Source organism: Gobio gobio, assembly GCF_949357685.1.
Source record: "Gobio gobio genome assembly, chromosome: 24".
Lineage (NCBI taxonomy): Eukaryota > Metazoa > Chordata > Actinopteri > Cypriniformes > Gobionidae > Gobio > Gobio gobio.
Genome location: NC_137120.1, coordinates 22,809,644 through 22,822,324, shown reverse-complemented (window position 1 = coordinate 22,822,324; position 12,681 = coordinate 22,809,644). Strand labels below are relative to the sequence as shown.

Sequence of the window (12,681 nt, the reverse complement as noted above, 5' to 3'; positions counted from 1 at the left end):
GCGAAGAGTGGACCGGTAACCAATCAGATGCGAGAGTGGGCGGGGACTTTCAATAGGAAGCGCTGTTGAATCTGTACGTTGCGTGTTCTCGAGCCGGTATCTTTAATGATCGTTCAGAACCAAGTCCAGCACTTTTTCATAACGTATTTAAGTAGTTAGACACGTGTGTTTGGTTTTAGGATGTTATATTTAAGTGGGCTTTCTGTGGCACTCGCCCTGGCGCTGGTTCCGAGCTGCAGTGATGCTTTGAAAGATGGAGAGTGTGAAGGTGAGTTTGTTTCATATCTTCATAGTGTAAACATGTTCAGGAAACACATTCCCTGTCGAGAGCATCTCACTTCTGCGTTGTATTCATCTGATTTAGTTCGCTATGTTGTATATTTAGTTGAGGGCGTTTTATTGGGAATTTTTTGTGTTCGTTTCCTACTGTTAAAGGGATAGTTCAACCCAAAATTAAAATGACCCCATGATTTACTCACCCTCAAGTCATCCTAGGTGTGTATGACATTCTTCTTTCAGACGAATAAAATCGGAGTTATATAAAAAAAAATGTCCTGGCTCTTTCAAGCTTTATAATGGCAGTGAATGGCTGTTTCTGTTTTGAAGTGCATAAAAGTGCATCCATCCATCATAAAAGTGCTCCATACGGCTCCGGGGGGTTAATAAAGTCCTTCTGAAGCGAAGCCATGCGTTTGTATGAAAATATCCATATTTAAAACTTTTATTTATAAACTGTAATCTCTAACTTCCACTAACTGTTGGATGTGAACGTGCGCACGACAGTTAGCGGAAGTTGTTACAGTTTGTAAAGTTTTAAATATGGTTATATTTCTTACACAAACCCATCGCTTCACTTTGGAAGGCCTTTATTAACCCCTGGAGCCGTGTGAAGCACTTTTATGATGGATATATGCACTTTTTTGGACTTCAAAACAGAAACTGCAAAAGCCAGGGCATTTTTTTTTATATAACTCTTGTATTTGTCTGAAAGAAGAATGTCATATACACCTAGGATGAATTGACGGTGAGTAAATCGTGGGGTAATTTTTATTTTTGGGTCAACTATCCCTTTAACTAACGTTACTTCAGTTATTCAGTTCATATAAATTATTTTTGTTAAGCTAAACATATTTATAATATATTTGTAATGTATATTTATAATATATAGTGTATATTTCTAAAACGATATATTAGAAAAGTAAGTATTTTAATAATAGGACGTATTTTATATTAGTATTGTAAAGGAATTTATTTATGTAACTTTTGGACCCTCAAATCATATTGTAAACAATACTGTAATACTGTGGATAATGCAGGTTATTGTCAGAAACCCATGCAAATACATTACTTCATAATCAGAACTATCAATGGCACACCCATTTAAATATTGGACATCATTTCCTGTTTTTCTATTTATAAACTGATCAATAAATAATTTTGAGATTAACTGATATGCAACATATGACATTTTATCTGGATGATTTTATAAATGTGACTAATTTTGTTGCCCAGAGGGTTAACAGGGTTACCACTTGGAAATATCAGGGACTTCCTTACTTGGAAGAATAGCATACATGCTTCTCTGAGACTTCTATTTGATATGCATGTTTTTTTTTTCCTCATCTGCAACACGTCTGAGACGTTTCCTGTCGGATGTTAAATCGACATTTAGAAAATGTCTTTAAGATGTTTGTGATTATCTAAGCTGACCTTTTAAAGTTAGATTCACACCGTAGATGCTTTCCAGATGAACCGCTCTTTAACAGACATCTTGGAGACGTACGTGTGCTATATAGGGGGGAAAAACTTAAAAGACGTATATATATTAATATTGAATACACATATACTTTCTCTGGCATATGTTTTCATCAGCTAGATATTGCTGTGTTGTAAAGTAAATCTTGCTTGTAAGTCGTAATGATGTCTTAATTAATCGTTTATGATTTTTACATTGCAGTCTGTGTGGGTTTCCTGGATCGGTTTTACCAGACGCTAAAAGACAATGACGTCCAGTTCAACAGTGACTCCATCGAAAAAGCTCTTCTAAAATCTTGCAAAGATGCCAAAGGGAAAGAAAACCGCTTTGTAAGTTTTTGTGTGTATCAATTAATTTTTTTCTCCTTGCATTATATCTGTTTGTTTATTCTTACTTTGTGTGTGTGTGTGTGCAGTGTTATTATATAGGAGCAACAATTGATGCAGCAACAAAAATTATCAATGAAGTTTCCAAGCCGATGAGTCATCATGTGCCAGTGGATAAGATCTGTGAAAAGCTCAAAAAGAAAGACAGTCAAATCTGTGAACTGAAATATGGTAAGTTGAGAAGGTTGCATTAAAAAGTAGTTTCCTCTGATTCTTTGCTACTTGTGTCTTTTGGCTATCCATTGTTCTGTTTGTTTAAGCGTCCCGCCCAATAAATCAATCTTGTTGATGTATAGATCTTGATCAACAATGACGGTCCAAAGATTGGAAACATTGATTTTTTCATAAGCTCACCAAGGCTGTATTTATTTGATCAAAATACAGTAAAAACAGTAATATTGTGAAATATTATTACACTTTAAAATAGCTGTTTTATGTTTTAATATATTGTAAAATGTAATTTATTCCTGTAAAGCAAAGCTTCATTACTCCAGTCTTCAGTGTCACATTCACAGTGTGCTTAATTATTATAATTGTTTTGTATTTTTATCAATATTGAAAACATTTTGCATGCTTAATATTGTTGTGGAAATCGTGATACATTTTTGTTTTCAGGATTCTTTGAATAGAAAGGTAAAAAGAACAGAATGTATTTGAAATAGAAATGTAATGCATCCTTGCTTAATAAAAGTATTATTATTATTATTTTATATATTACTTGCCCCCAAACCTTTGAATGGTAGTGTATCATGGTTTCCACAAAAAAGAAAAATATTAAGCAGTGCAACTTCTTTCAACATTGGTAGTAATAATACATGTTTCTTGAGCATCAAATATCATCATATTTGAATGATTTCTGAAGGATTATGTGACGAACTGGAAAACTGGAGTAATAATGATGATAATTCTGCTTTACCATCATAGAAATATATTACACTTTTGATCAAATAAATACAGCCTTGGTGAGCAGAAGAGACTTCTGCCAGAAACATTAAAAGATCTTAAAGGGATAATACACTCAAAAAAGAAAGTTATCCCATAATTTACTCACCCTCAAGCCATCCTAGGTGTATATGACATTCTTCTTTCAGACAAACACAATCAAGAGTTATATACAAAAATGTCTTGGCTCTTCCAAGCTTTTTAATGGCAGCCCAAAATTTTAAGTAATCTGCACAGCTCCGGGCGGTTAATAAAGAAGTGAATCGATGGGTTTGTGTAAGAAAATGATCTATATTTAATACTAATTTAAAATATCTATAGCTTTTAACTGCCTTCTGTATACAACTTACAAAGAAAGTGTAACGCCTCTTGCAGTTCAAAACGCTTACCCAACATCCATCGATGTTGTCGCGCCAGTTACGCTTTTTTGAATATGGAAGGCGGTCTGGCGGAACCTAGATATTTTACTTTATAACGTGTTAAATATGGATATTTTTCTCACAAACCCATCAATTCACCTCAGAAGGCCTTTATTAACCCTGTGTGGAGTACTTTTATAAGGGATGGATGCATCCATTTGTGCTTCAAATTTTGGGCTGCCATTATAAAGCTTGGATTAGCCAGGACATTTATTAGTATAACTACTGTATATGTGTATGTATAGTAATAAAGCGGTGTATACTGCAAGCCATTAAAAGCATTTTCTTTCTTCTAGATAAACAAGTTGACCTGAGCTCAGTCGACCTGAAGAAGCTGAAAGTGAAAGATCTGAAGAAAATTTTGGAGGAATGGGGCGAATCCTGCAAAGGATGCGCAGAGAAATCCGACTTCATTCGCAAGATCAATGAGCTAATGCCCAAGTATGCGCCCAACGCAGCCAAGGCACGGACAGATCTGTAAACTTGCTGGGAATTATGGGACCAAGGCAGCGGCCAAAGGCATTTAGGGCGGAAGATTTGCGCTGTGCAGCTGACTGACCACCTAACAGTGGGGTTTGCATTGTGTTGTCACGTTACCATGTACTTCAGGGGTAAACATCAAGAAACAGAGCGCGCACACACACACTTCAGTAAAATACAACCTTTAATTTATGACTTGCAATGTGCAAGCTTGTAGTTTTAAGTAATATCCAACACAACCTATGTTTGCCTCCTGATGTTATGGGAAATATGTCTGACACACTTTGCCTAGTTTGATTTACTTTTTCTTTTCTTTTTGAGGGTATAGGCTTTTTAGGGTTGACTCATTATATGAAATATAATGGAGGAGAGTCACATCTTCAAAATGTGAGGGTCAGTTTGAGTGTAAAATGTGTTTAATACAGTTATACTGTCTTTTTCATTAAATGAAGAAAAGAAATTGGTCTTGTCCTTTTTTATTATTTGTTGGTCATGTTGTTTATATAAATATAACATTGTACCTTTTTCATCATGGCCACTTTTTGTAAAATTTCCCTCAGGGTATTTGTGTTTAATTTGACTACCAAAATACCTAGTTGATGGTATCGACTTGATTGATTTATATGGTTATATAATGCAATAGCCATTGCATGTATGTGTATACAGCTTTTGGTGCATTAAATAAGTTCACGTACATTATTTGGATTGTCATATAACGCATACTTTCTTCATTATTGTCTATCATGTGATGGTATCGCCTATGTTGGGCTATTTCTGCAGATACTGTGCATAGTATGTGCATTTGCTGTATAGTGAACCTACTACATGTGCAAGCTCTGGTTAAGAAAAGGTTTATTGTTGCATTTATATATTTCACATTCACAAACAGTAGACTGTGCAATAGCACAATAATTCAGGCAATGTTTTTCTCAGCTCTTCTTGAATAAGAATAAGTATTAGATTCTTATGAAAAGAGCTAATACATTTAGTTCTCAGAACTTTATTTAGTGTCAATATTGATTTTGAAGCGTCACGCGAATGCGTTCTGACGTCAGCAGAGGCTCCTCCCACTCGCGGAGCGCGCACATTCCTTTTGTCCAAGATGGCGGAATAGATGCAGCCGAGGCGACGCTAATGTTTGTCGTTTTATTTTTAACGGTGAAACTCAACACCCAGGCGAACATTTTCCCGTGCAAACGTTAGTTAAAGTCCTCCTCACGGATGTACAAAATCTCCTGGAGCCGTGAGATTTCACCTAGGAGCAGATTTTATATTTTTGCGGGGGGAGCATCACTGTAAAATGAAGCGGCAGGCCGAGCGCGACGCGAGTCCGTCCAGAACGCTCGCCAAACGCGTCCGCGAGCGGGACCGAGAGCGCGAACCGAACCCGCCGCTCGCGCTGCTGCTCGCCGAGAGCCGAAGCTATCATAAACGAAGCCGCAGCCGAGAGCGGGAAAAACCGCGGGTCCGTGAAGAGCGCGAGAGTCTGCATCACCGCCCGCATCATGAACTGGGTCTGCTGGGTCGAGCCCCCCTCAGAACCACCTCAGTCCTGCCCAAAGGTAAGACTCCATCCACAGAAACAGTGGGTACACGACTAGAATACAAGACACTACTTATCAGCAACCTGGGATCTCAGCTTTCTGATGAACATGTGGAGGACGGACTATTTCATGAGTTTAAAAAGTTTGGAGATGTGAGCGTCAAGCTTTCTCACACGCCTGAACTGGGTCGCATCGCCTATGTCAACTTCAGACACACTGAAATTGCACGGGAAGCTCGTCACGCCAAAACCAGGTTGGTGCTATACGACCGTCCGCTCAAAGTTGAACCCATGTATATGCGGCGTCGCAGTGTCACGCCTCCAGATGTTAGTTATGTATCTCTACACAGCGCCGCCTACACTTACAGACAGCGGTCCCTGTCACCCGGTGCTGGGGCTAGTAGCGCCCTTCGAGAAATGAGACCCAGGCATTACGTCGATGGCATTGGACTCAGCAGGGACCGTGTTTTAGACTATTACAGCGCTTTGGAGGAGAGGAGCCGCGCATATGCATATCAGCTTCCAGAGGAGGACTTAAAACCAGAGGACGATCAGAGAGCCACAAGGAATTTGTTCATCGGCAACTTGGATCATAATATTTCTGAGGTGGAACTACGACAAGGATTTGAAAAGTATGGAATTATTGAAGAAGTTGTTATCAAGCGCCCCGCTCGTGGACAGGGCGGCGCGTATGCTTTTCTTAAATTTCAGAACTTGGATATGGCTCACCGGGCTAAAGTGGCCATGCAGGGACGCATGATTAATGGCAACCCGATTAAGATTGGATACGGAAAAGCCAATCCGACGACTCGGCTCTGGGTTGGCGGTCTCGGCCCGAATACCTCCCTAGCTGCTTTAGCCCGCGAGTTTGATCGCTTTGGGAGTATCCGCACCATTGACTATGTGAAAGGAGATAATTTTGCTTACATTCATTATGAGAGCCTGGACGCAGCACAGGCCGCTTGTGCGCAAATGCGTGGCTTTCCTCTGGGCGGTCCGAACCGTAGGCTACGTGTGGATTTTGCGAAGGCAGAGGAGACGAGGGCGTACCCTCAACAGTACCAACCGCCTTTGCTCCCGCCTCCACATTATGATATCCTCGCTGATGGTTACGGACGCCACCGTAGCCTAGAGAGGGAGCTGAGAACGAGGGCCCGCTCGCCATCACACCCTCTGTTCGCCGAGCGAGAACGGGAGCGCCTTTCGGACCGGGACTGGAGTCCGCCGAAGGGAGTAGAGCGGCGGGCGAACCCAGAAGCGTTTGGGCGGGCCAGACAGCGCAGCCGCAGTCGTAGCCGCAGCAGGGAGCGCTGGGTAAAGGAGCGAGACTTAGAACGGGGGCTGGGTAAAAACTGGGAGGAGCGCCGCAAGCGAAGGAGCCTCAGCCCCAATGACCGTCCCGCCGAGGAGCGCGGGAGGTCAAAACTCAGAGTAGGGGTGCCATCCACTCCTGAGGACAGCCCGGACCGGGGCCGCGGGCGTCTTCCGGATTCCACCTCAGAACCCCTCGATCACACCCCAGACATCAGCCGACACTCCAGCGACGAACGTCCTGCCCAGGACGAAGCTTTGCATCCGAGAAAGGACGAGCGTGATCGCAACCACCGCAAAAGTGAGAGCGACCCCGACTCGCAGACGGACAAGTCCAAAACAGACTCCAAAAAGCCCAGCACACTCTCCGAATACGCCCTGACGTTGAGCCGCGTGTGGCACGGTTCCCTTGTTCTTAAGAACAGCTGCTTCCCCACAAACATGCACATGCTCGAGGGGGGCGTGAGCTTTCTCCACGCCCTCATGAGAGACAACCAAGCAGGTGGCGCCAAGATCACGCAGCTTAAAATTGCACAGCGTCTGAGGTTGGATCAGCCCAAACTGGACGAGGTGACGCGTCGCATCAAACTAGGTAGCCCGGACAGCTACGCCGTGCTCCTCGCCGTCCAGGGTCCCATGGACCGCGACGCCCCTCCTCCAGAACCAGGCCTTCAACAGCGCCTTCTCCGCAACCTGGTGACGTACCTCAGGAACAAGCAGGCAGCAGGGGTCATCGGCTTGCCCCTCGGCGGCCCCAAAGAGCGAGAGACGGGGGGCATGCTGTACGCCTTCCCTCCATGTGACTTCTCTCAGCAGTATCTCCAGACCGCTCTGAAAACTCTTGGCAAACTTGAGGAGGAGCACCTGGTCATCGTGGTGGTTAGAGACTCACCTTAACAATTCCAATGTTCCACACAGATTTTATGCCTTTTATGATTTTAGGATGGATGTACCTTTTTATTTGAATACTTCCACACAGTCCACATGATCATCATTCCCTTCTCAAAATGTTTTGAAATCAAATAGCATCCCAGAGTTTTTAAAAAAATGTCTCTCAGCTGTGTTCAAAAATGTTCCATTGTATCCTACTTTAAAAATGTGTTTTTATATATTTGCATGCACAAAGCAATTTGACTGAAGTTCCAATCTGGTGGTTTGCTATAATGGGTGTAAAACATACTGGGCCTGTTTTTTTTTAAAGCTCAAACTGAAAGAATGCGCGTAAACTAATTTGTTAATGAATTGTAGCATTCAGTTTACTTAAAAATACGTTTGAAATGTCAATTTCTGTTGACCGGAATTCAAGTATGTTATTTGAACCTTTTTACACAACAGTTCTTCTCTCCCATATTCTTCTTCTCTGTCCGTTAAACATCAGATTTAAGGGATAGTTCACCAAAACATTTAAATTCTATCATTTACTCACCCTCAAGTTGTTCCAAACATGAGTTTCTTTCTTCTGTTGAACACAAAATAAGATATTTTAAAGATTGTTGGGAATCAATAGAGTTGCAAAGTTTCCAGAAACTTTCCAGAATTTTTAGAAACCTCTTTGGATTTTTGGAAACTTTTGGAATGTATCTGGAAATCAAACCGGTATTGACTTCCATTGTAGGAAAAAAATGGGTGCTGTCAACTGTCTTTAAAATATCTTCTTTTGTGTTCAGCAGAAGAAAGAAACTCGTACAGATTTGGAACAACTTGAAGGTGAGATGATGATAGAATTTTCATTTTTGGGTGAACTTATCCCTTTTAAGGCCCTAGATGTTTTTCTTTTCAGAAATAAAATGGTGCTTGACAAGGCGGTATGTTCAGTTCAGATGAGGCGTTTGTGTCGTAACTGATGGCATCTACCTCTTTAACCATGTAACACATCAGGTATGTTTGACAAAAATGAAGAGAATCTTTGAGCCCATTGCATTTTTATTGTATGTTGTTATAAATATACACCTGCAGCACTAACAGAAAGCTCATGTGACCATATATGTTACATACTGAACGAGTACTGTACTGATCCAGACACACTAATGCTTGTTAACATTACGAACACTACAGTTTAAGCTTGTGTTTGTTTGTACACAGTGGTCTTTTTAAGCCTTAATTGTTTTCCAACACTGAATGACTATTTGCCGAGTCATTTTAACCCTATCTGTAAACGCATTTAAAGCAAGTGCTATTCTGGGAGTTTAAAAAAAAAAATGTCCATTGATTTGAATTGCATAATAATGTATAAACCTCAAACAAGTGTTATTTTAAGACTTAAGTTCATAATCATGGGATTTGAAGGTCCACCTGCCAACACTACAGCCATTTGCACTGAACAGTAATTGTTTATTTGTAATCATATTCTTTTGTTTTACATCTTTTAACACTTTTTTTTTTTTTTGTAATACTTTTATAGGAAGTCCGTTTCTGTCTGTATGCGAAACCTGTATGGCGTATATAAAAAAAAAAGTAAACATTCATGTGCTTGTTTTTAAACTTGTACCTCCTGTCTTTATTTGCAAAAAGGTTTAGGGATATGTGGCCAATAACCATGGTTACCTCTCCATGTGTCTCCATAGTTACCTCTCCTTCTCAGTCCTGCCTACAAACAAGTTGCGAAGGTTAAAGTGGTAACCAGGCAACCACATCCATCATAAAAAAACCAAACAAATGTAGAGTTCAGATGAGGCTTGACTGTGGTGCAGTTTGTGTTATAACCGCTAGGTGGCAGTGTGGTCAAAGAAAAGCCACATTATCTCAACATATGAAACCCATGAGTTCCTGCTGTGCAAGTGGGAAGTTGCTTCAGGGGAAACAGTCAGTGCCCTGCATATTAAACGCTTGCTGAGACATTGTTTCTGCATTGAACAGACTTAAAAGCAGTCTTCATTTAGTTTCACCCTATGCTGGGATGCAAATTAAGTCGTTTGCATACAATATTTATGCAGTTTAATATATAGATCTACATGACGCTGGAAGATTAACCAGCCTTATTGTTTTCAGAAGCTTGTTAGTTATTTATAACGTAGTGAGTGACTGTACTTGAGACTAACACTTAATTAGCTCATTTCTCAATGTCTGAATTAGCGGATCTGAACTGATCGAGCCCCAGTACAGTCTGTCAAATCCTGACAGATCTCCCAACGCTTTCCTGCTGACCAACTCTCTGTACAGAAAGGCTTTGGAGTTCCTTAATTCACCGAACCCCCCGCTCTCAAGGTGACAGGTCATTTTAAATTGGACATTTTTTTTTGTCTGCGTGTTTGCACTTGTCAACCTGCCAACAACTGGTGTCATTTGAACGCTGCTATCTGCTGTCGGAGAACTGTGATTCATGAGTCAACATGTGATGGCCTGAATCACAGCTCTCATATTTGACTGTTAAATTTTGATTTTTGTCTAATAGCTTTTTTATGGAATCCTGATAAACCGGTGTCATGTAGATATAATCAATGTGTTTGAACTTCACGGGTAAGTAATAGATCTTAAGATATCGACAAATATTATTAAAGGTTGTTTTGGTACAAGAAAATCTGTTATAGTACCAGTCAAAAGTTTGAAAACCATTAAGTGTTTTTTTAATGTTTTTGAAAGTAGTCTCTTAATCCCACCAGGGCTGCATTTATTTGATCAAAAATACAGTAAAACAGTAATATTGTGAAATATTACACTTTTAATGAACTGGTTTCTGTTGTAATATGTTTTAAAATGTAATTTAGGCTTGTGATGCAAAGCTGAATTTTCAGCATCATTACTCCAGTCTTCAGTGTCACATGATCCTTCAGAAATCATTCTAATATGATAATGATGATGCTCAAGAAACATTTCTTCTTATTATTAATGTTAAACACATTTGTGCGGAAGTTTTGTTTTTTCAGGATTCTTTGATGAATAAAAAGTTCAAAGAACAGTATTTATTATAAAATAGACCTTTTTTGTAATATTTATTAATTTCATAAATGTCTTTTACTGTCAATGTACTGTGCCTTTGCTAAATAAGTATTATTTATTTATTTTTAAATCATACTTGTCCCAAACTTTTGAATGGCAAAAGTGTATCATGATTTGTATCATGATCATAATTAAAATATAATAAGCAGCTAAAATGGTCAACATTGATTTAAATTTGAATTGAGTGATTTCTGAAGGATCATGTGACACTAGACTGGAGTAATGATGCTGAAAACTCAGCTTTACTACCACAGGAATAAATTACATCTTAAAATATATTGCAACAGAAACCAGTTAATATGAATTGTAATAATATTTCACAGTGAATATGAAATATGAATATAAAATATATTTATACATTATACACAATATATATATTTATACATTATATCCGGATACATTTGAACACAGCGTTTTCATTTCAAAACACTCCGTCCACACCAGGATGGTGTTTTTCAAGCATTTTCCGAAACGTTCTTGTCCTCACTGAAACGTCACAAAATGCTAAAATCTTCTTTAATGTGTTTTTGCGTTTAATGTTTTATATACACACACACACACACACACACACACACACACACACACATTATATATATATATATATATATATATATATATATATATATATATATATATATATATATATATATATATATATATATATATATATATATCATACAGTGAGGAAAATAAGTATTTGAAAACCCTGCTATTTTGCAAGTTCTCCACTTAGAAATCATGGAGGGGTCTGAAATTGTCATCGTAGGTGCATGTCCCCTGTGGAGAGACAATCTAAAAAAAAAAAAAAATCCAGAAATCACAATGTATGCTTTTTTAACTATTTATTTGTATGATACAGCTGCAAAATAAGTATTTGAACACCTGAGAAAATCAATATTAAATATTTGGTACAGTAGCCTTTGTTTGCAAATAACATGGGTCAAACGTTTTCATGTAGTTTTTCAAAGTTTTTCATCTTCAATGCTCTAACTGAGGGAAGGCCCTGTCCCATGTGCAGAAAAACACCCCAAAGCATGATGCTACCACCCCCATGCTTCACAGTAGGGATGGTGTTCTTGGGATGGTACTCATCATTCTTCTTCCTCCAAACACGTTTAGTGGAATTATGACCAAAAAGTTCTATTTTGTTCCCATCTGACCACATGACTTTCTCCTGTGACTCCTCTGGATCATCCAAATGGTCATTGCAAACTTAAGACGGGCCTGGACATGTGCTGGTTTAAGCAGGGGAACCTTCCGTGCCATGCATGATTTCAAACCCATGACGTTTTATTCTATTAAAAGGGCTTAGGGGCTTTGTTACAGCCCCCTAAGCTATGGAACTCTCTCCCCCTGGCTCTCAGGACAACACCCCCTTTAAATGAATTTAAATGTAAACTCAAAACACATTTGTTTAATCAGTATTATCAGTCATGACAATGTTAACTTGGCATAACACCAGTCACAATATTAACTCACTACCAATAATCTGGTTGCATCTTTACTCTAACTGCCCACCATGCTGTCTGTAATTAATGTTGTGTTGCCTTTGTTTTTCATGTTGTATTGCAAATGTAGTGCGATTTGCAACTGCAATCGCTTATTACTTGGACTGGGCAAATGTCCACTGTCCCGTCTATGTGTAAACTGCTTGTTATTTACTGTTATTGTGAAGCATCCTTGAGCTTGGGGAAAGGCGCTATATAAATTAAACTTATTATTATTATTATTACCAACAGTAACCTTGGAAACGGTGGGTCCCAGCTCTTTTCAGGTCATTGACCAGCTCCTCCCGTGTAGTTCTGGGCTGATTTCTCACCTTTCTTAGGATCATTGAGACCCCACGAGGTGAGATCTTGCATGGAGCCCCAGTCCGAGGAGATTGACAGTCATGTTTAGCTTTCTTCC

General features: G+C 39.4%; 2 protein-coding genes across 2 annotated transcripts; both read left to right on the top strand.

The window, feature by feature from the left end:
- Window positions 1–31: 31 nt before the first annotated feature.
- On the top strand, window positions 32–4,691 carry manf (mesencephalic astrocyte-derived neurotrophic factor). Its single transcript, XM_079808667.1, has 4 exons — window positions 32–268; window positions 1,958–2,085; window positions 2,172–2,313; window positions 3,800–4,691. Exons 1-4 carry the CDS (start codon window positions 181–183, stop codon window positions 3,982–3,984), a joined length of 543 nt encoding a protein of 180 aa, XP_079664793.1. The 5' UTR covers window positions 32–180; the 3' UTR covers window positions 3,985–4,691.
- Window positions 4,692–5,078: 387 nt separating this feature from the next.
- Window positions 5,079–8,812, top strand: rbm15b (RNA binding motif protein 15B). Its single transcript, XM_079808645.1, has 2 exons — window positions 5,079–7,716; window positions 8,508–8,812. The coding sequence occupies exons 1-2, from the start codon at window positions 5,284–5,286 to the stop codon at window positions 8,679–8,681; spliced, it is 2,607 nt and encodes an 868-aa protein (XP_079664771.1). The 5' UTR covers window positions 5,079–5,283; the 3' UTR covers window positions 8,682–8,812.
- Window positions 8,813–12,681: the final 3,869 nt, after the last annotated feature.